This window comes from Stigmatopora argus, chromosome 11 (assembly GCF_051989625.1).
Source record: "Stigmatopora argus isolate UIUO_Sarg chromosome 11, RoL_Sarg_1.0, whole genome shotgun sequence".
In the NCBI taxonomy this organism is placed as follows: domain Eukaryota; kingdom Metazoa; phylum Chordata; class Actinopteri; order Syngnathiformes; family Syngnathidae; genus Stigmatopora; species Stigmatopora argus.
This window is the reverse complement of record NC_135397.1, coordinates 13455197-13476778: the sequence shown is the minus strand read 5'-3', so window position 1 is coordinate 13476778 and position 21582 is coordinate 13455197. Positions and strand designations below refer to the sequence as shown.

At 40.5% G+C, this 21582-nt stretch overlaps 1 protein-coding gene and 2 long non-coding RNA genes across 8 annotated transcripts; 2 read left to right on the top strand and 1 right to left on the bottom strand.

The window, feature by feature from the left end:
• The first annotated feature begins 101 nt into the window (after positions 1–101).
• LOC144084669 (PDZ domain-containing protein 7-like) lies at positions 102–10993 on the top strand. 3 transcript variants are annotated; one of them, XM_077613299.1, is made up of 9 exons: positions 102–267; positions 941–1133; positions 1515–1652; positions 1721–1895; positions 2096–2272; positions 3273–3420; positions 5873–5933; positions 9349–9669; positions 10253–10993. In XM_077613299.1, exons 2-9 carry the CDS (start codon positions 947–949, stop codon positions 10408–10410), a joined length of 1365 nt encoding a protein of 454 aa, XP_077469425.1. In that variant the 5' UTR covers positions 102–267; positions 941–946; the 3' UTR covers positions 10411–10993. The 3 variants fall into 3 exon arrangements, with proteins under 3 accessions (XP_077469425.1, XP_077469427.1, XP_077469426.1); XM_077613301.1 differs by having other exon boundaries at positions 5873–5961; positions 9443–9669; XM_077613300.1 differs by having other exon boundaries at positions 224–267; positions 975–1133.
• A 506-nt stretch (positions 10994–11499) lies between these two features.
• LOC144084671 (uncharacterized) lies at positions 11500–13977 on the top strand. Of its 2 annotated transcripts, XR_013303874.1 has the most exons (4): positions 11500–11860; positions 12433–12519; positions 13388–13653; positions 13739–13977. It is a non-coding gene; the product is annotated as an uncharacterized LOC144084671 (long non-coding RNA). The 2 variants fall into 2 exon arrangements; XR_013303873.1 differs by having other exon boundaries at positions 11528–11860; positions 13388–13819.
• A 46-nt stretch (positions 13978–14023) lies between these two features.
• On the bottom strand, positions 14024–16748 carry LOC144084670 (uncharacterized). Of its 3 annotated transcripts, XR_013303871.1 has the most exons (6): positions 16734–16748; positions 15345–15519; positions 15076–15153; positions 14454–14519; positions 14240–14371; positions 14024–14147 (listed from the first exon to the last, which is right to left on the bottom strand). It is a non-coding gene; the product is annotated as an uncharacterized LOC144084670 (long non-coding RNA). The 3 variants fall into 3 exon arrangements; XR_013303870.1 differs by lacking the exon at positions 16734–16748 and having other exon boundaries at positions 15345–15824; XR_013303872.1 differs by lacking the exon at positions 16734–16748 and having other exon boundaries at positions 14280–14371; positions 15345–15823.
• Positions 16749–21582: the final 4834 nt, after the last annotated feature.

Below are 21582 nucleotides of genomic sequence, written 5' to 3'. Positions count from 1 at the left end.
AATTTATATTTCTGACGATTGTGAGAAACCAAGTCGTTTAAAAATCAGTTTTAAAAAAATATATCTATATAATTTTCAAAGTATACGCGCTAATGATTGCAATGTTTATCAAATGGCACTGACGCAAAATGGCCGACAAGCGACGACGGCCGGGCCGGTTGGCCCGTAGACTGTCAAGAAGAACCGACTGCACTAATGAGACAGACCACTTGTGGCCACTAGATAGTGGTGTTTGCCACCTTATTGTTACGACGAATGCTTCTACTGGTAAGCATTAAATCGTTAACTTTGGCGCAGTTTAAACATTAACTCTCTGCTTTATTTTTAGTAATTAAACGTGAAAAGATAGAGAGCCTGACATCATCTAGCCGAATTATAATCCTTCATTATATCCCACCATATGTCACGGTTTACGCTTGATTAGTGTGTTTTGGTTTATTTTCATTCTTGACACTAGATCAGTCTTTTTGTTTGTTTGGTTCATCGTGGTTTGTGCCACAGTGTGTTTTTTGTCTTTACGATTGCCAATTCATGTCACTTGTTGTTAACTTCTCCTTGTATGTGGCCAAACAACTTCTCTACTATCTAATTATCGCCAGCTGTGTCTTGGGTCTATTTATTTTGTCTTTATCTTAAAGTCAAATCATTCCCATGCTTTTCTCACCATCTTTCCTCCATAATGAATTAATATTCTTGTTCATGATAGAATATTGAGATAAATGGACTTCTAAGACCCAGAAAAAGTCACAGGATCTCCCCAGGGTAGCTCGTCACATCAGACACCCTTGTTAATTAAACATGGCTGGAGGGGGAAGCACTATGTCTATTTTCAATTTGGCCTCCACAAACAGAGAGAGAGAGAGCGATACAAAAAGACAGTCATGCAGTTCCAAAGAGAGGAATTCCTCCTTTCAGTTATTTTGTTTTATACCTCAAAAAGGTTTGAATGACTGAAGGGAGGCTTGTAAACACAGTCTCCATGGCTCACTCCCGGAGCGAGATGCCAAACAGGGGCCGGCACCCCCACGTCCACAACCGGGGGTCCCACAGCTATACGCTGAAGAGGCAACAACAAGGACACAGACAGAGGTCTTCATCTCCAGCAGTCATCTTCATCAATCCTCCTGTACTGGGTAAGAAAGTGGCATAACTAGTGTATTTTCTCACATATAAGCCGTATTTGTAACAAAAAAAAGATGACTGAATCAAGGGTACAGCTAATGTGCTTTTGACTCATACAGTATCTCAGACATACTACGTGTGATGATTTTTCTCAAGATTTTCCCTTCAACGTAACACATTTGTACTCACTATTAAAACCATAAATATGGAGGTGAAAAATGTGAATCAGGAGACGGCTTATTACCGAGAAATTGTAAAATTCAATGATTTTTAAGGTGATTTTAAGGGTGTGGCTTATACGCGGGGCGGCTTATATGCGAGAATACGGTACACTATTTGAAAGGAGAAAATGCTGTAATTGAAAAGTGATAAGAGAAATTTGGTATTTTTAGGCAGCGATGACACCAACGAAATCCACACGGTGACAGTGGACAGGACAGTGGATGAGCGTCTCGGTTTCAGCGTGCGAGGCGGATCAGAACATGGACTGGGGATTTTTGTCAGCAAGGTGGAAGCGCGCAGCTCCGCAGGTTAGCAGGAAGGTTCTCTCCGTTATAGTGAAGTACCCATTTACCTATTTACGGGTTCTCTGACCCAGCTCGGGCCGGCCTAGCTGTGGGGGACCAGGTCGTGGAGGTGAATGGTGTGAGCCTGGAGGACATCAGCATGAGCAGTGCTGTCAAGGTCCTGACGGGAAATGTCCGTCTGAGGATGGCAGTGAGGTCTGTGGGTAAAATCCCTGACATATGCTACGCTGAGGAGAAGATTATGTGGTGAGTGGAAACACAAGGAATTTATTTATCACTTTCAATCCAGCCAAGGAAAATCAAAATGAGAGAGTGATACAATCAAACAGAATAGAGAAATATAATTCCTTAATGGAATAAGGAAAACAAAAAGCTACAGTTTGGGGAAAAAAAAACTTGGCAACAGAACTAACCATTACCACAACATCTGAAAAACATTGTTATAGGGTGGACTTGATACACAGACGAATGGTGATGATGGACAGCGGACGCTCGCTTTCCGAAGCTGCCTCGAACAGCGCCCTCTGTAGAACTGTTCACCTCTTCACCACGTCCAATGACTGCTACCTGGGCTTCAACATTCGAGGAGGACGAGAGTTTGGAATGGGAATCTACGTGTCCAGGTAATTAAAATCAATTGTTAAGGCGGTTACAGTACTTCTACCGAGTGGCGTAATGAACGATGGACTACACGTCCTCTTCTCTTTAGTTTCATTACTCTGGGGGCCTGCGTTTTAGTATTTTTTTCCCCAAGAACTTCAATCGTTTTATCAGTCTCATCAGTAAATGATTATAATACGTCTTGTGTAGCAAATTGGAACAACACGGGCACTGACGAAATAAGCATCTATTTTTTTCCATCCGACCCGGCAAAGAACTGTATTGGACAAATACAAGGAAGTGTACCTAGCAGGTGGTAAATTGTTTATTCTGTTGTTTTAATTAAAATGTTTTCCTCAAGACTGCTTTGACCAAATAATAAAGAAATTGTAGCCAGGAGTTTTTATTTTTATTTTTTAGATAAACTGCAGTAAAATATACCCGTGTTAGATGGCTATCATGTGGTCTAGCTGCTCTAGTCAATGGGATGGGAACCAAAACAAGGCTTTAGCCGGTGTTGTTTCCCTGATCAGCATTGTCAAAACTGCACCATTAAGCAATCTCAGTTTTGATTTTAAGTTTTTTTAATCACCAGATTTTTCTTGTGGAGTCAAGAGTTATACATGTAAAATATTTACCTTTCAGTAGATCCTATGTGAATGGAGCTCAAGATGCATTTATCACAATTTCTGAATCACGGGGGCGGTTAATGGTGCTTCAGCCTCCGGTTTTAACTTGTATGGTGCAATCTCATATTTTCGGGACTTGTAACCCACTTTGAATTTTGTAATCCATGATAAAACCAATAAGAACTCATCTACATACTCCTTTTCAGTTAAAGCATACGTCCTCTGCTGGCTCTTACTCGTGACGTTGTTGTTTCACATTTTTGGTACAATTTCAAAATGTATGTATCTGTGTGAATCTTGATCCTTTATTTCTGAATACGATATTATTCTATTATTTAATTGGTGTGTAAAAATCCATGAAAGTGGGTTATTAAATCTGATGCTTAATTGTCAGGATGGACCCAGGTGGCTTAGCGGAGCGACAAGGTATCAAGATGGGAGATCAGATCCTGTCGGCCAACGGGGTCAGCTTTGATGACATCACACACTGTGGCGCCGTGGGGGTCCTCAAGAGCCACGCGCACGTCGTGTTAAGCATCAGGGTGAGAATTTTTCTTGATTAAAATTCTGCTTGACCGCATTCACTTTTTTGTTGAGTCACCCTGGTGAGTTCAAGAGCTATTCATCTCAGCTTGCACGTTGTGAACTGGGTCCGTGTACATTATTGATAGGAGGGCTGGAATCAGGTTCCAATTTTCCCTCATGTTCTACTTCCAGCTAGCAGCCCTATTATAGATGCAATTCATGTACAAACAATACACAGGTAAGGTCACCCCTGAATCTTGTAAATATTTGATTGGATCTTTTTTTATGGGAACACTTAGCGACAATGACAACTTGTTAGTGTACAGCTTGTACAATCGTTAACATTTAAATGGCCGCTCAGAAAAATCTAAGGGCGCTAGGGCCACCCTAAACCGTTTTAGTTTCATTTGTCAAATGGAGCATTAGAATCGGTTTAAAAAGATAACGTACTTAAATGTATTAACTCATTGCCTCCCTCTTGAAAGCTAAAGCATCCACTTTGACCCCAGTCAAATTGGATTGGATTTTTATCGCCATAAATGGCAGTGAAACATGATCACTCAATGCCAGACACATACATATAGTACTACAGTGGTACCTCGTCATACGACCGCTCATCATACAAAATGCTCGTCTTACGGGGGAAATTTCGATCGAATAATTCGCCCGTGATGCGGTCAAAATTTCGTTATGCGACCAAGCCAGGTGGCCATGGCATTTTTTTTTTGCATATCTTTCGTGTACGTATAACAATATTTACGAGCACCGGATGAGCTATTCAGACCAGGAAACGCACAACGCCCATGCGCGGGCAAAAGAGGGCTTTCTGGGTAATGAAGTATACTCGTGCTCGCAACAGCATCCCCGGTAGCAACTCTATCATAGGCGCCGTTCGAGGGGATGCGAACACAGATGCTACAAGCTAAAAGGAGCCGCTAGCCAGCGCCCCTGAAGCTCCCATGAGCAGCGGGGCGATCGCTGATAAAAGACTCTGCTCGTTGGCTGCTCATAAGAACATCGGGGGCACTGGCTCGCAACAGCATCCCCGGTAGCAACTCTATCATAGTCGCCGTTCGAGGGGATGCGAACACAGATGCTACAAGCTAAAATGAGCCGCTAGCCAGCGCCCCCGAAGCTCCCATGAGCAGCGGTGCGATCGCTGATAAGACTGCTGCTCGTTGGCAAGTGGTCGTGCGTTCTCCGATTGTGAGGACATTTGTGTGCATCATTTTCGGAATATTTTGAAGGGAATAGTACGACAGCAAACAGCCCATCGATAGCGAACGTGAGGGTGGAGTGTTTGTTCTGTTTACGAGTGCGTTGTGTGGAAGAAAAAAAAAAACGAAGCCCCTCTCCCCTCGGCGAAATCCGCCCAATTTTAGTTAGATTAAACACTATTTCTATTAAACCACTCGTTATTTATTACTTTGTCAATATATGGCGAATTATAAGAAATTAAACATTTTTTTCAATCCAATATCCTGTTTTTGGTGTTTTTTTCAGAGAGTTGGAACGAATTAATTTGTTTCCCATTCATTTCAATGGGAAACTTTACCTCGAGTTACGAGAAACTTGTCATACGAGCTCAGTCCCGGAACGGATTAAGCTCGTATGTCGAGGTACCACTGTACTTAAAAAATACAATACTATGTTGTGAAAATGTTTTCTTTTGGCAATTTGATATAGAAAGTGAAACCAACAATTTTGGTTGAGTTATTGTACGTATATTCTCAAATGGACAAATCACAAGCAGTGTTTTTTATTTCAACATTTATGATTAATATTTTCTTCTTGTTAAAACCACAAACACAGTAAATCAAGTACTGTGAAAAGCTTCAGTGGTGTACACAGTTGGCACGTGTAATTCAAACACCTGCAAAAGGGTCCTGAGACTTTATTATGTCTGTTTTAGTTTGACTCAGAAGAGTTCAGACATAGGTCACGTGGCTTATGGCTTTATGAAAGAGTTGACTGAATGCCACAAGCCCCCTGATGTTGTAGTGGTTCACTCGCCTGACTTCAGAGCGGGCTTGATTCCAGGCGACCATTCACTCACAATCATACTGCCACCAGCGGGAATCGAACCTACGTCTGCCCGCACCGAAGTCAGGCAAGTGAACCACTACAACATCAGGGGGCTTGTGGCATTCAGTCAACTCTTTCATAAAGCCATAATTAAATTTAACTTAAAATGTGTCAAATAGTTAAAAACAAGAAAAACTGCATAAATACCCTACAAAATGCAATTCGAAAACAGCACACAAGTGTGTTCACCCATTTACATCCACATTATAAATAGTTTTTTCTTTTTTTGAGCCGTGGTTAAAAAACTAATGTTGAAATTATTGATAATATCTTGCAAAAACAAAACGTGTCATTTGAAAAGACCACCGAGGTAGCTAAGCGTAGTGCCGGACAATGACGACACAGGAATGTGTAGACTTTTTACTTGATTGTGTGTTGTTACAGGAAACTGGAAGATATCCTGCATACAAGGAGATTGTTGCCGAGTACAGCTGGCTGGACAAATGTATGTTGACCTTTACCACTAAAACAGTGTAAGCCTGTATTTTAAAACATGTTTTGAATACTGCTGGAAAGGCTTCTTGATTTTACATAAAGTAAAGAAGGGTCTTTTGACCCGGTTCAAAACCTGAGCTGACATCTGTGTCTCTTGGAGATGAACATTCAAAGAATTATATCAGATTCTACAAAAGGAATAAGTGATGGATCATTCTTAGCTCATGTCCTATCTGAGAGGCTTAAACGATTTATAGGACAAGAGGTCAAACTGCTTAGAATTCTCACAAAACATACTTGGAACATTGGGAAAATTAATCTTGGCTGCCCTTCTGCAGGTTGTATGCGTGTTCAAACACACAATCACATGTTTTTAATGCTACAGCAGATTCACACTAACCTTAACATTAATTATAGCCTCATTGTTGGGGTAGTTTAAGCATTTAAGTTTCAGCAATACATAAAACAGGGGTCTCAAACTTGCGGCCCGCGGGCCAACTGCGGCCCGCGGGACGATAATTTGCGGCCCCCGTCTTAATATGAAAGATCGATAATGTTTTTTTTTTTTTTTTTTTTTTTTACCCCTTTCCCCATGATGGCGCAGTTTAAGTGGCAGCCAGTGGCAGTAGCTCTGTCCACTCATGTTTTTCTTGTTTTACAGCATGTTTTACATGAAAAATTAGAGGGAACATTGACATGCACCTGCTTGCGGCAGGTGTGATACTGGTGTGCCGATAGCGAGCAATGATGATGTCGTGACCGGATGATTCGCCTAAAGACGTTTCGCCGACGGACGTTTGTTAGTTTAATGATTAAATACAAATACTAGTATTTGTATTTAATCATTAAACGCTGTTTTCAGCTGGATTTGACCGAATTTGAGAGCATTTTGAGCCGTTTGGCGAATGGACGTCTATAGACGTTTTTTTGCCTCCATCGCGATATCATCCAGTATTTGTATTTAATCATTAAATGCTGTTTTAGGATGGATTTGACCCGATTGCTGTCATTTTACGGCTCGGTTCTGCTACATCTGCCTGCCCAAGAGTGCTTATTCCCGGACTGCCATTGATGGTAGACGAACATTGATTTTTACTATAATTTGGACAACACCGGCGGCGGGCCGGATTAAAAATCCTAACGGGCCGTATATGGCCCGCGGGCCGAGGTTGAAAAACTTGTACACACACGATCCGGCGGGGCGAGCGTTCGAATCCCGTTTCGGCGAAACTTCCGTTCGGCCGAATGAACGTTCGGTGGAACGTCCATTCGGCGACCTGCCCGTCTGTCAAACGTCCGTCGGCGAAACGTCTTTAGGCGAATCATCCGAGTACCGATGATGTCGCTCACACTGGTACTCAGTGCGCTCAGGGAGGTTGTCTTTCTGCTCAGACCAACAAAAAATTAGAGGGAACTTTGGTTCGGAGCTGAATGAACCAATCACGGTGAGGTATACGGCTCTGGAGGGCGGGACATCGGCCGGGCTGTCCAGTGCCTCGCTCACTCACTCATTCATTCCTCCAATCAGCTGGGCGGAGGAGAAGCCGAGAGGCCGATCACTCCGCTCGGCGCGCACACTCCTCCGCTGCTCTCAGCATAGAACTGAATGAGGCGCTATGATCCGTGATCCAGCCTGTGTCAGTGTCTGTAGCCATCTCCGCGATTGAAACGGAGAGCGAAAGTGCACATGCGCCACAAACCCGCGCGACTGAATGTGAAAGATCAACCCGAGACTCATTCCAAGTGGAAAAACATATTACAGAGCCCCAGAGATGTCTCTTTCAAAGCCTGCCGTGAAGAGAAAGGTCGGTGATGAGCACAGACAGTTTCAAGAAAAGTGGGGAGTGCAATATTTCTTTGTTGAACACAGGGGCACCCCGACGTGTCTCATTTACACTGAAAAAGTTGCGGTGCACAAGGAATACAATTTGAAACGTAATTGTACTATGAGACATGCTGAGGAGTACGAAAAATACCAGGGAGATGAGAGAGCCAACCAGGTTGCCAGTCTTAAAACACGTCTTCTGAGGCAACAGGATCTCTTCAAGAAGGCTACCAAAGACAGTAATGCAGCAGTCAAAGCTAGCTACGCCGTTTGTGAGTTGATTGATCCTGTGCTAAGTGATCCCAAATGGCTCATGGACTTGGCTTTTCTTGTTGATATCACACATGAGCTTAATGTACTGAACAAGAAGCTACAAGGCCAGGGGCAACTTGTCAGTGCTGCCTATGACAACGTGAGAGCATTCTGCACTAAACTTGTGTTATGGAAAGCCCAGCTCTCTCAGACAAACCTTTGCCATTTCCCAGCATGCAAGGCTCTCGTGGATGCAGGCACACCATTCAGTGGTGAGAAGTATGTTGAGGCCATTTCGAAGCTACAGGAGGAATTTGATGACAGATTTGCAGACTTCAAGACACACAAAGCCACATTTCAAATTTTTGCGGACCCCTTCTCCTTTGATGTGCAAGATGCCCCTCCTGAGCTTCAAATGGAGCTCATTGACCTGCAGTGCAACTCTGCACTCAAAGCCAAGTTCAGGGAGGTGAGTGGAGAAGCAGACAAGCTTGGGCAATTTTTGAGAGAGTTGACCCCCAGCTTCCCTGAACTTTCCCGAAGGTTCAAGCGGACCATGTGCCTTTTTGGGAGCACATACTTGTGTGAGAAGCTCTTCTCCACCTTGAACTTCAATAAGTCCAAGTACAGGTCCAGACTTACTGATGAGCATCTTCAAGCTCTACTGAGGGTCTCCACTGCTTCCTCCCTCAAGCCAAATGTGACTATGTGAGAAGAAGCGCTGCCAGGTCTCTAGCAGCAAGGAGTAGGCAAAAGAAGCCGTGTTCAGAATATTTAATGTTCAATGTTCCATTCAAGTTCAGAAAGTTAAAGGTTAAAGAGCTGTTAATACAGACATTTGAAACGGAATAAAAATAATTCATTTTCTCTACTTAGCCAGCCAGTGTATATCTACTATATGCTCATTAGTATTATTTGGTTTTATATTACTGATTGATTTATTTTTTATTCATCTTTAAGTTAATTTATTTAATTCATTATTTTTTGTTAAAAAATAAAGATATTTGATAACGTTGGAAAGTTTTATCAGTGCTTTTCTTGTGGAAATCCTGATGCGGCCCAGTCTCACCCAGACTCGGCCTCTAGCGGCCCCCAGGTAAATTGAGTTCGAGACCCCTGACATAAAATGAGTACTCCGAACATTTTTTTTAAAGAAAAAAGTTATCACGAACAGCAAATGGGTTAATTTTTCAGGAAATATGGCCTTTTTTTCACCAAAAAGAGACATTTTTGCTTTGATTGCTCCAGATGTTTTCACTAAACTATCTGGCTAATTTAAAGGCCACCTATAATTGGGGTGACAACGTATCAGAATTTGGTCGTACATCCCCTATGTTTGATTTGACAGGTTCTGACCGGTCGTCGTCGGGTTTCTTCAGAGGATATGACTCAGAATCCTCTGTCTCGTCTTTGTCGTCTGGAACCCCGGTGGGCTCTTTCAGCGGTCACAACGTTGAGGCCCCACGCGCCACCTCCATCCAGATGGAGCTGCCTTTCGCCGCTACTCACACGGTGGGCGCCACGCTGCTGCTCAAGGACACGCTCATACATGGGAGAGCCAATGTAGGGTGGCATCAGTGTCCAGCGACCACTCAGACGGACTTTCTCACAGACCTGAGTCACCCCGGCAAGGCCATCGCCCGGTCACAGAGTCACATTACTGTATCAGGTGATGTAGATTTCACTGAATGGCAGCTTTTTGAAATACATACAAAAAATACAAAAAGTAGTTCTAAAAAAACCTAGTTCTTGAATCTTTTTTACCTTTATTAAAATCAATGTAAAAATGGGTTGGGTAATACTTTTAGGAAGGTGTCAATGTGGGATTTCACTGAATGAAATTTAAATTGGAAAAATATTATATATATTTAAAAACATGCGGACCACATCAAGTCACCTAAAAGTGAAAAAGTAGAATTGGAAAAAAACTTAAATTCAATTCCAAAATGCAAAAAAACATTAATTTACAAAATCAATGAAAAATGAAGTTTTAAATCTGTTTAAGCATAATCAAAATATATGAAAAAAAAACAAATAAATGAGTGACTGAAAAATTGATGAAAAAGGAAAACAAAAAACAAAAGGGAACATAGATTTTTTAAACACTTCAAACATTTATTTGCACCTATTAAAAAGACAACTAATACAAAATTGTAAAATTAAGAGTAAATGCAAAAAAAATAGGGGGTAAAAAAACAAACTTGAACTGGGTTGTGGTGAATGCTCTTCATGTTTACTGCTTGTTGTTGTAGAAACGCAGAAGAAGAAAAAGGAAAACCAGGATATTCCCAACCCAGAAGACAAACCGAAGTTGCGGCGCTCCAAAACATTCGTCACTCTTTTTCACAGGAAAGACAAGAAAAGCTCCAAAGGTCACGTGACCTCATACATTCATCATAGTTACACTTAAATGAACCAATTTACCTAGTCTTTTGTCAGGTTCCACTTGTGAGGATTTGAATGAAAATGTTTTATAGTTTTTCCACCTTTGATATTAGATAGAGGTAAAGTTGGGCTACCGACCTCCCCCATGGACGACCAGTCGTCCCTGTGAAATGTGAATACGTCTAACCAGCTGCTCGAACCCACCCCGGAAAAGGCTGTCAGCAGAAACTGCAAGCAGGTTAGGCCACTGAAGTGTTCATTTGTTGGGGCATCAAGAGTTTTAAAAAAATGTCAAAGACTTTATCATCAAAAATGATTGAAAATAAATTATTTAAATATGTTTTTTTGTTAAAAATTTATAAAGTGTTTCAAATTTTAAAAAAGATTCTAAAATGCATTACTATGTTCACTTTCAGTCTAAAGATGTACAGTAATACCTTGCTACCATAAAAACATTGTCCCTACGTCGTGGTTATTCACCTATAGTTTTAGCAGCGGTGGACCGTCAGGGACTGCAAGGCCTTCTCTGCTGGCCTAAAAAATATCTGAAAAACAGACTGTTAATTATATTTTGTCCATGAATACTTATTAAATAATTCCAAATTGTCTGTCAGCTTCCTTTCATTGCTTTTCCACTGGTTGTGCTGCTTCCAGATGTGTTTTCATATTTAAGCATTTAACCAATCACATTTCAGCCATTATTTGTTGCCAGAATCAGACATCAACCTGGAGGCTTTCACAATCAGTTCTGCAGGCCCTGCAGCATAAAATACGCATCCATAAAACTGTTGCTTTAACCAATCAGATTTCGAGTTGGCGACACCGAGGCTTTCTCACAGGGGTAGGAATACGTCATCGCTTTCACAAACTATGATTGGCTAGTGATAGAGTGGACTAGCCAGAGCTACCAAACTATCTGTAGCGAGCTGCACAAGCAAATAGTACAGTAAGGCTTTTTTTCTTGAAAAACGACATAGTATAGTAAGGCTTTTTTTCCTAAAAAACGACATAGTATAGTAAGGCTTTTTTCCTAAAAAACGACATAGTGTATATAGTAAGGCTTTTTTCCTAAAAAACGACATAGTATAGTAAGGCTTTTTTCTTAAAATACGACATAGTATATAGTAAGGCTTTTTAATTTGTAAAAAATGACCATGTATAGTAAGGCTTTTTTCTTTAAAAAATGACCATGTATAGTAAGGCTTTTTATTTTTAAAAAATGACCATGCAAAGTAAGGCTTTTTATATAAAAAAAAAACCGAACACACTCTTTTACAGCATCAAGACTACAAAAATGGCGACTATAGTACGTCATCTTCCAAACATGGTCATTGAGTCGGGAGGACAAATCACCTCCTATGGGCGTGGTTACGCCCATTGGTGACGCAGGTGCTTAAATTATGCGCCTGCGCAGCATCGCGTCCCTTTAGCAGCCATTTCCATGCCGTCGGTCGAACGACTAGCACCCAAACGAGGTAAGCTCTAGACTAGAGCAATTTACTGGCCTATGTGCATTTTTAACACCCTACCGGGAGATTTTTCTAGGAATCAATTGAGCCAAAACGCCAACAAATCTGTTAGTTTATTGCCAGGTCGAACACACCGTCGACATTTGAAGTATGGGCTCCTTGGCATGTCACTAGCTAGCTTAGCATTAGCCTCACGACATTTGACTTCAAAAGTATTTTGTCCGTATTCTCCTTCCATTATTGAGTCGTGGGGGAAGACTTCATTTTATCAAACAAAGCCGAGATATCAACGGTCAGTTTGCCAGGTGAAGGTGTGTTGAATGTAATGATAGTTTTCACTGCGATTGCTAAACGCCCTTTTCCAATTTGTAATTCTGTTTTTAAAAAAAAAATCATTTATACAAAAATTGTCAAGCCGACTTTCTCCTAGCTTTTAACATCAGTCTGTATATTGAATCGCTTTGTCTGGAAAGGGGAAATTAGCACTGAGCATTCACTAACTTATTTTCATTCTTTATCTTGATCATTTACTTGAAGATTTCTCTTTCCTGTAATAATTGTTTGCGCTTCCCAAATAGCTTGGTTCAATCAAGATGCAGCTATTCCCGTGTGTCCAGAACCATGCACACCCTTGAGGGGAGAGGAGACTGGGCCAAGGTATCAAGGTAATACTAATGACCAAAAAAACCCACCTAAACACATCTGTTGAATCTCCAGTCTCTGTACAGTGGGACCTTGTCATACGACCGCTCGTCATACAAAATGCTCGTCTTACGGGGGAAATTTCGATCGAATAATTCGCCCGTTATGCGGTCAAAATTTCATGATGCGACCAAGCCAGGTCTTTTTTGCATATCTTTCGTGTATAACAATATTTACGAGCACGGAACGAATAATTCAGACGAGTTCCTCCTAGGACCAGGAAACGCACAACGCGCATGCAAAAAGAGGGCTTTCTGGGTAATGAAGTATACTCCTGCACACAACACCCGTAGGCAATGGCAACCTTTCTCAGAATAAAACTTCATTACCCACAATCACTACGTGGGAAGCTCAGCTATGTCATTCCCTGTTATTCTTTCTTAGGAAAGGTCCCGCCATCGTTCCTTAAAGACTATTTCTCGTTGGCAAGTGGTCGTGCGTTATCCTATTGTGAGGACATTTGTGTGCATCATTTTGGGAATATTTTGAAGGCAATACAACAGCAAAAAGTCCATCGATAGCGAACGTGAGGGCGGAGGCGTGGCAAACCGCCAACATTTTATTACTATTAAACCACTAGTTATGTGTTACTTTGTCAATAGATGGCGAATTAGAAGAAATAAAACATGTTTTCCAATCCAATATCCTGTTTTTGGTGTTTTTTCAGAGGCCTGGAACAAATTAATTTGTTTTCCATTCATTTCAATGGAAAACGCCCGCTCGAGTTACGAGAATCTCGTCATACGAGCTCATTTCCGGAACGGATAAAGCTCGTATCTCGAGGTACCACTGTATATGATAACTTTTGCTCTTTGTTTTTGCACGCACCAGGTCCATGGTGATGTCCAGGTGATCTTCCCAGGTTGCCCACTTGAAGATGATGCATCGTCTCTGAACTCTGCTCTGAGGTTAATACCGTATTTTCACGCCTATTTGGCGCATCGTTTCTTACGCCGCAGTGTCAGTAACGAGTGCTATTTCTGTATTTTAGACACACAAAGCACGCACTATTTCGTCAGACGCATATATTTCATATGGATTAAGATCGAAATGCGATAGCGCTGGCTACCGGAAGCAGCTTATTTCCGGGTTATATTGTAATGTATCCAAGTCAAAACATTCCAATCTCACATTATTGTATTGACTAAAGTTGCAATTTACTAACCCCCTCTTATTTTATAGGTGATGTCGCGATCCCTAAGGTGAGGAGGATTTCTTTTTTTTTTTCAATCAGAAATTGCAATAAAAGAGATTTGAGTGTCATTTGTCAAAACACTTGGAGAAAAAAGACCCAAGACCCTCAATGGTCTTTTTTTTTTTTGGTGTTGCTTTTGTCTACGGGTGGAGAACACCAGCTATGCCAATCAATGTGATCCTAAGTGTGCAAATGTATTTCTTTGAATAAAAATTATAAAATGTCATGTTCCTTGCATTCTTTTGCTAGTTCTATGAAGAAAAATACATGAGTATATTTCAAAGGTTTTATTTTCCCACAAAATGGGGTAATTGAGAAGTTCACATAGGTCTTCCAGCATTTAAAGATGAGGTGGTGTTTCCATTGATGAATCTCTTCTTGGCACTGGATGGAATTCTGGGGAGAAAAAAAAGAGGGTCAAAGCACAATAGACTAAGTCCAACATTAAAAAAAATAGACCGGGGGCCAGTTAGGTCAAGGGGTTTTACCAACATCAGAAGGACCCATCTCTCTTTTCGGAAAACATACTGGATAGGGGCCCTCAAGATGTTGGTGTCAAAGGCTGTGCCACGCTCCAAAGTCACCTTTCTTTAGCGTTGATTTGGTAAACTTGGGTGGACCTTGAAGAGAAGCAAAATAGAGTATTTTTAGTACACATGACATGAAAATAATAAATCAAATAACCTGAAAAACAAGTCTTACGTCATACACGACTTCTTTGGTCTTGTAGATTTGGACAGCTTCCACCATCTCCGTGGCTTTAAACCTCTGCAAAACACCACAGCATGATTATGTCATTGCTTATTTAACCATTTTGATGCAGAAATGACTCCCATTCAATCAAAAAAATAAAATACGTCTCACAAAGCTCTTAGACGGAGGAAAAATAGTTGTTTTAACGAGTCAAAAATGACCCCTGTGCTACGGTTGAATGAATGTCTCGCTTAGGTTTTGTCAAAACCACAATTAAAAATCAAAAGGTCCAAGCCCTGAAGTCTTCCTTTAGGAAAGGGAAGGGCAAAGGTATATACGTATTCTAGAAGTGTACTGTTTATTCCTTACACCTCCACTTGATGGCACTAGTGTGAGTTACCCACACAGGATCTTGCTATTAAAAATCAACGCCAACCCAGTTAAAGTGTCTACATTCAAAATTGGAGTGTATCATGATGCTAAACAAGCTAATTTAGGAAAGCCGTGAACACTGGTCGCTGATATCTAAACATTACTGTGACAACAAAATTTCCCGAATACGGGAATAATAAAGTTATCCAATCCAATTACACGGGTAGAGGAATTAGAAGCTATTAAAAAAAAGACTCACTTTGCCGACAAACTGCTCCTTTTTGGCCGTTATGGCCACATTCTTGATGTTTCCCAGCAGTCTGTCCTCGTTGAGGGACTGAAACACACAATGGAAGGGTTTCTTTTTAAACATTAAGAGCAATAGGTGACGCAATGTAGCCAACTTGCTAGCAAACATTTGTGTTTGCATCCACGTCGGGGCTACATCACGCCAATGAAGCACGTTCCCGTCAAAAAGCACTCTTGAAATGAGAACTGGGGCTACGAAATCCCCAAAAGACAAAGTACCGAACGCGCTGCATTGTCCTGGAAGAAGTTTGTCGGGTCTTTCTTCGGGAAATCGTCAATTCTGAGCAGCTCAGCAGTCCAACGCGCCCAGCCTCCGGCTCATCCGCCATTTTGAAAAATGGCGGCGTGGAGGCGGGTCTTTTGAACTCTGACCACAGCCACGCCTCGGCCACGCCTATTACACATAGACACAAAAAAAGAGATCGTTTTCATCATAGAGTGCATTAGTCAGGGGGCTGGGGCTGCAAATACTTTTAGGTTGGGCATTAATACTTCAAAACAAATACATTGTTTTCATAATAACGTACTGTAAATACTTTTTGGTTGGGCTTTAATACTTTAAGATACAATATTGCACATTATGAACATTGCGGTGACATGCACTTCAGTGTTTGTTTTTGACTTCTAAGGTTACATACTTGGATATGCTTTTTCAATTGGGATTCATTTGGCTAAAGCAGGGGTGTCAAACATACGGCCCGCGTGCCGGAACCGGCCCCCAAGGAGGTTCGATCAGGCCCGCAGGATAATTTGAAAGTGGAAAAAATACATAAAAGACATGGAATTAATATTTTTAATTCGCTGCAATTCATGGATTATCCGCTAAGGGGCGCACTCTTTCCATCAGAGTAGAAGACAAGCCGCATCACTGAGACAGACTGAAAACAGCAGCAACTCCATAAATTTTCAGTATGTATTGTATGTGTATGTATGTTTCATGTATGAAGTTTACAGATTTACAGGACAGGCGAACACTTTCTTCATTACACATTTAAAATCACTCTCCTTAGTTTGTAAGGTGCACGCAGGGATTACATTTAGATTTTATATGCGTATGTGTAAGTGGTTTAAAAATTCCTTTCTTTAAAAGTCTCATTTAATCTTAAAGTGCATTACTATATTTTTCAGTACCAATTAAAGTTTTGTGCCTTTGTACAATAAGTGGGATCAGTTGCGATACATATTTGTGAATGATAAAAGTCAATTGCACATTTGTCTAAGGAAATATGAGGTGTTTCATGAAATGTTTTGTAAAAGGATAGTTCATTAAATTTCAATATTTTCCTAATGTTCTTGTGCTTCTTTACACCAAAACAAAGGAAAGACATGATATTTGGGTTATTTATAGCAGAGCATGGTATAATTTTAATGGTCCGGCCCACTTGACATCTCCCTAGGCCGTATGTGGCCCACGATGCCAAATGAGTTTGACACCCCTGCTCTACGCCTTACCTCGTCTGCGTGCTAGTATCCATCAGCATAGAAGAGGCTGTTCGAAAGGAGGAGATACTGCGCATGTGCTTAATTTGCGCAGCTGCGTCGACAATAGGCGTAACCACGCCCATATTCTCGCCATATTGAATGTGGAAAAGATGGTGGCTTGCTTACTGCGCTCCACAGGGGGGTTTGTCTTCCCAACTCAATCTCCATGTTTTGAAGATGACGTAGAATACTCGTGATTTTTCTGGTCTTGATGCTATAATACAGTATGTGTTAGTACACTTTTTATTCTTACCAAATATTTAGTAACATTTTTATTTAGTATTTTACATCAACTCACCTTTATTTCAGGCCATCTGACTCCATTCAAAGTTAACAATTGAAACGCAAAGAATGCTTCATTGTCTCAGCTCATTTTCTGAAACGCTTTATCCTCATTAGGGTCGCAGGGGGTGCTGGAGCCTATCCCAGCTGACTCCAGGCCAGAGGCAGGGGACACCCTGAATTGGTGGCCAGCCGATCGCAGGGCATAAGGAGACAAACAACCATTCACGCTCACACCCATACCTACTGAATAGTACTTTATTTTTGTGTGGAGACCAAATTATTATGTTTATCTTTTTTAATTCGGTTTAAAAAAAAATGATTTTTCAATTTGTTCCTTATTTGTTTGATAACTGATTAAAATGAAAGTTTTATCTTTACAATTTTTTTGTTTTAAATTATTTAATGGGAATATATATATATTTTTAAATTAAAAAATACATAATAAATATATAAATACAATAATAAATTTAGATTTTAGGTTTACATAGAATTCTTCTAAAGGACAAATGCACTCAAGGTTTGCCTAATTTGATAATTAATTAATTGTTGCTTAGTTAATTGTTCGTGGCAGGCCCAACTATTACCGCTACTAATAGTGTTTTTTTGTCTGCAGGTAGGAGTGTGTCTGGCTATAGTTCAGCCTATCATCAAGATTGAGAAAGTCTTTCCTGGGGGGAAGCCTCAATGAATCCTGCCCTCAAGGTACCATTAAAAGCAACTTTATTAACCCACTGGCGGCCTATGACAGTGTTGGAGTAATCATTATTATAAATGTGTTTGCAATGCTTATTTAGGAATATAAAGCCTTATAATATACATGCTTACTATATTAATCAATATATTTGCTTAATAGGAATAGTAATGCTCATCCTAAATGTGTAACTATATCAAACAATATATATATTGTTGATATTTTTTATGTTAGAGTTAGAATTAATATGTGTTTTCAACGAAGACAAACGCTTACTCCAAGGTCACTCCAGGACAGCTGGCTCCAGCTAGAGACTTAACAATTCACTGAGTCCTTGCTCCGAGGACTGATTACTGGAAGCCTCAACCCTTTCCCCAGATACAAGTTCCAGGATCTACAAGGACTCTTAAACTGATTTGCTCTGTTTACCTTATGAAGAAATTATTATGCTTACTGGTGCAAATTCTAATGCCGTTGTTTTGCTTATTGTGCAAATTCTTACGCAGGTGTTCCGATAAAAACAGATTGTTGTGACAGTTGTTTTTATAACCTTCATGATGTTATTCGGTTAAGCTTATACAATTGTTCAAAACAGTTGAGACAGTTGTTTTTGCTTATGCAATTGTTTAAATCAGATTACCTTTGAATGTTTTGGTTATGTGCCGCTAAATGGACCGAAGAGTATGCCGCTCGTCAGAATGTCTTGTGGACTGAGACGACGTCACAAGGCACCTCCTTGCAAGTTGTAAGCAGTTATGTTGAAAGATGTTTTTCCTTTTTTAATTAAATATTACTAATAATGATTTAAAAGGTTTGAATCATTATTCCAACAGACAGTGATAAACATCCAATCCATTTGGACTCCCATTCCAAAAGGATTCGACGTCTATTGCCAACAATGGCACTGAATCAGCTCAACCTCATCAACTCTTACAACTTCTACTACTCTCCTTTTTCGCAATTATGACGAATGCACTAAATAGGATGGTAATGTGACTCAGATTAGATTGTCATCTCTCATTCAAATAAATGACTTTTTTTAATGCACTTTTTAATCCCCTATTTGCGTAAATGGATCCAAATCTTTTCATGCTGCCATCCTCAATGGCTTCAGAAAAAAAATGTTTTCTTTGGTCTGGATAAGCTTAATTTCTTGCCAAATGAAGTCATAACAGCTGGCGAGTGAAAAGGAAGACACGCCTGATGAGTGGACACGACACAATGGTGTGTGTTTCTAACCTTTGCGCAGGTGCTTCCTCATCCTCAACAAAAAAAAATGACATGATGCTGATGCCATTCTGCAGGAAATTCGATGTTTACTTTGAATTATAGTGAATGGCAGAGAGGCCAAAAATCCTTCCTGTTCAAATGTACAATATTAAGATGATGGTATATCTCTAGTCTTTACTTAGTAATAAAAAGGCCAGGAGTGATACATTTAAATAAATACATAAAATGTATGAATTAATATTTCATCATGTATTCATTTAACGATGTATTTAGATCTTTTTAATGCATGGCAGCTTGTGTAATTGCAATGCAATATGACTTTACGCAAACCCTCCCAGAGAGGATTACAGATCAAATTATTTGATGATGTTCAAGGGAACTACAGTGAAAAAATTAAAATCGATAATTGTTTAAATAAATGAAAAATAAATCAACTAAAAAAATGAGACTAATGGAATACATATGAATGAAAATGGAGTAAATATTGTTGACCTAAAGGTAAAGATAAGCCAATAAAAAATTAAGTAAATACACATTCAAAATAAATACTATGTTATTTTATCTCAGGTAAAAGTTGAAATAAAAATCTCTAGACTATTTTGGACTACACATTGCAATTTCTTCACCCTGCTTGACCCCTTAGGTTTATAATCCAGTGTGGTTATTTATGGATTTTGACAGATATCCGATGATCCAATTTGAATACCTGTTTTATAGTCCAGTACAGTAATACCTCAACATACGAGTGCCCCGACATATGAGCAATTTGAGATCCGAGTAAATTTCGAGCAAATATTTATCTTGAGATACGAGACAAATTTTGATATCCGAGCATACAATGGACGCGAGACGGCTGCTTATAAAAACATCATGGGCACTGTGTTTCCCGTCGCAACTCCCTCGCACAAGCACTGGGCGGAGCGTTGCATTTTTTCAGTGTTTTTCCCAATCAGTGTTTTTGACAATCACATGTTTCTTACTTTGGCACTCATAATACTTAATGAATTGTAGTATAAATTTAACAAAAACAAGTGCATCTGAACCTGAAAAAAACTGGAAAAAGTTCAAAAGGAAATAAAGGAAAATCATATTTAAAAATGTGACTAAACGATTCAAGTAAAAGGTTTTGCATGTAGGAGATGAATAAAAATGAAAACATTTGCAAGCAAACCATTCTAAAATATTAAATGCAACTGGAATGTAGGTAAACTGTACTTAAAAACACTCCTTTGAAATACTAACGTAGAGACCAATAATTCATTGTCCTTGTATGCAAAACTGCATTGGCTGTCTATCAAAACATACAATTTTAATCGAATAAAATATTTACAATTGTAACCACAGGCCGGCTACGAACTCCTACGTGTGGACGACGAAAGTTCGGAGAACGTCACCCACCATCACGCCGTCTCCGCCATTCGCCGCGTGTTCGGCAACAAGGCCAAAGACCCCATGGCGCTGGTGGTCAAGGTACCCGCCGACATTAAGTGACGTCTTTATTCGTAAAGTTAACATGCGGCGCCCATTCTGTCAGAAAGGAGATAATCCCCGACTGCGCTATGACATTTATGGTCAGATTAAAATTGGTGTATTATGTTAAAAACCAGGATTTGGAGATTACAAAATGGTTGCCAGTGATTTTGGCGCAGGTTCTGCCCGGTCTGCAGCAATCTGCCACTTTGGGGCTTTAATTACATATTAGGCAGAGATTTGAGCGAGTGAGGCCATGGCACACTTTTACAGTTGGAAAAAAAACAGTACTGTTACGTTTCAGTCCCATTAACAGCGTTTAGACGTCCTGGCAGCGAATGATAAAAGCCACACAACCAAAAATAAATAACTCCTAGAATGTCGGAAAATGTCTCTATTCAATGGCCCTTTAAAACACTTTAAGATGAATAAAACAGGGACTTTTTTAGACCATGCAGGGCCCTCTTTAACATAATGATTAATTTGACTAAAAGCTTGAGTGCAATTTTTAGCTTGTGGTCACACTTAAAAAATTTCGACAAAGCAGAGGTGGTCTTGGCTTATTTTGCGCCCTGGGGGGGACAACCCTCCCGAAACCCCACATACCTCACCTCCAACAAAGATTCAATAATTTTCTGAACTGCTTATCCTCACAAGTTTTGCATAGGGTGCTGGAGCCTCTACCAACAAACAGTCATTCACACTCACACTCAATTTAGAGCATTCAACCAGCCTACTGTGCTTGTTTTTGGGATGTGGGAGGAAACCAGAGTACCCAGAGAAAACCCACGCAAGCTTTATTTGTAGACGGTTTAGGATGTGAATGTAAACTTGTTCTTTTGCTTACGGTATTAAAATGTAAAATGACCCTCCCACTCTTGTGGTCAGGTCATACCTTTAATAATATCTCATCTCATCTCATTTTTTCAACCGCTTTATCCTCATTAGGGTCGCAGGGGTACTGGAGCCAATCCCAGCTGTCTTCGGGCCAGAGGCGGGGGACACCCTGAATCAGTGACCACCCGATCGCAGGGCACAAGGAGACAGACAACCATGCACACTCACACCCTTACCTAGGGCCAATTTAGAGTGTCCAATCAGCCTACCGTGCATGTTTTTGGAATGTGGAAGGAAACCGGAGCACCCAGAGGAAACCCACGCATAAAATAAATATAAAAATATAAAGGGGTGTAGTGAGTGGTTAGCGCGTCGGCCACCCAGCTCTGGGGTCCTGGGTTCAAATCCAGGTCACGTCCACCTGTGTGGAGTTTGCATGTGCTCCCTGGGCCCGTGTGGGTT

Coding starts and splice junctions, on each gene's coding strand:
- LOC144084669 (XM_077613299.1), top strand. CDS start 947: ATGACTGAAGGGAGGCTTGTAAACACAGTCTCCATGGCTCACTCCCGG. Junction 1,134..1,514: donor CATCAATCCTCCTGTACTGG/GTAAGAAAGTGG, acceptor TGGTATTTTTAG/GCAGCGATGACACCAACGAA. Junction 5,934..9,348: donor GTACAGCTGGCTGGACAAAT/GTATGTTGACCT, acceptor TTGATTTGACAG/GTTCTGACCGGTCGTCGTCG.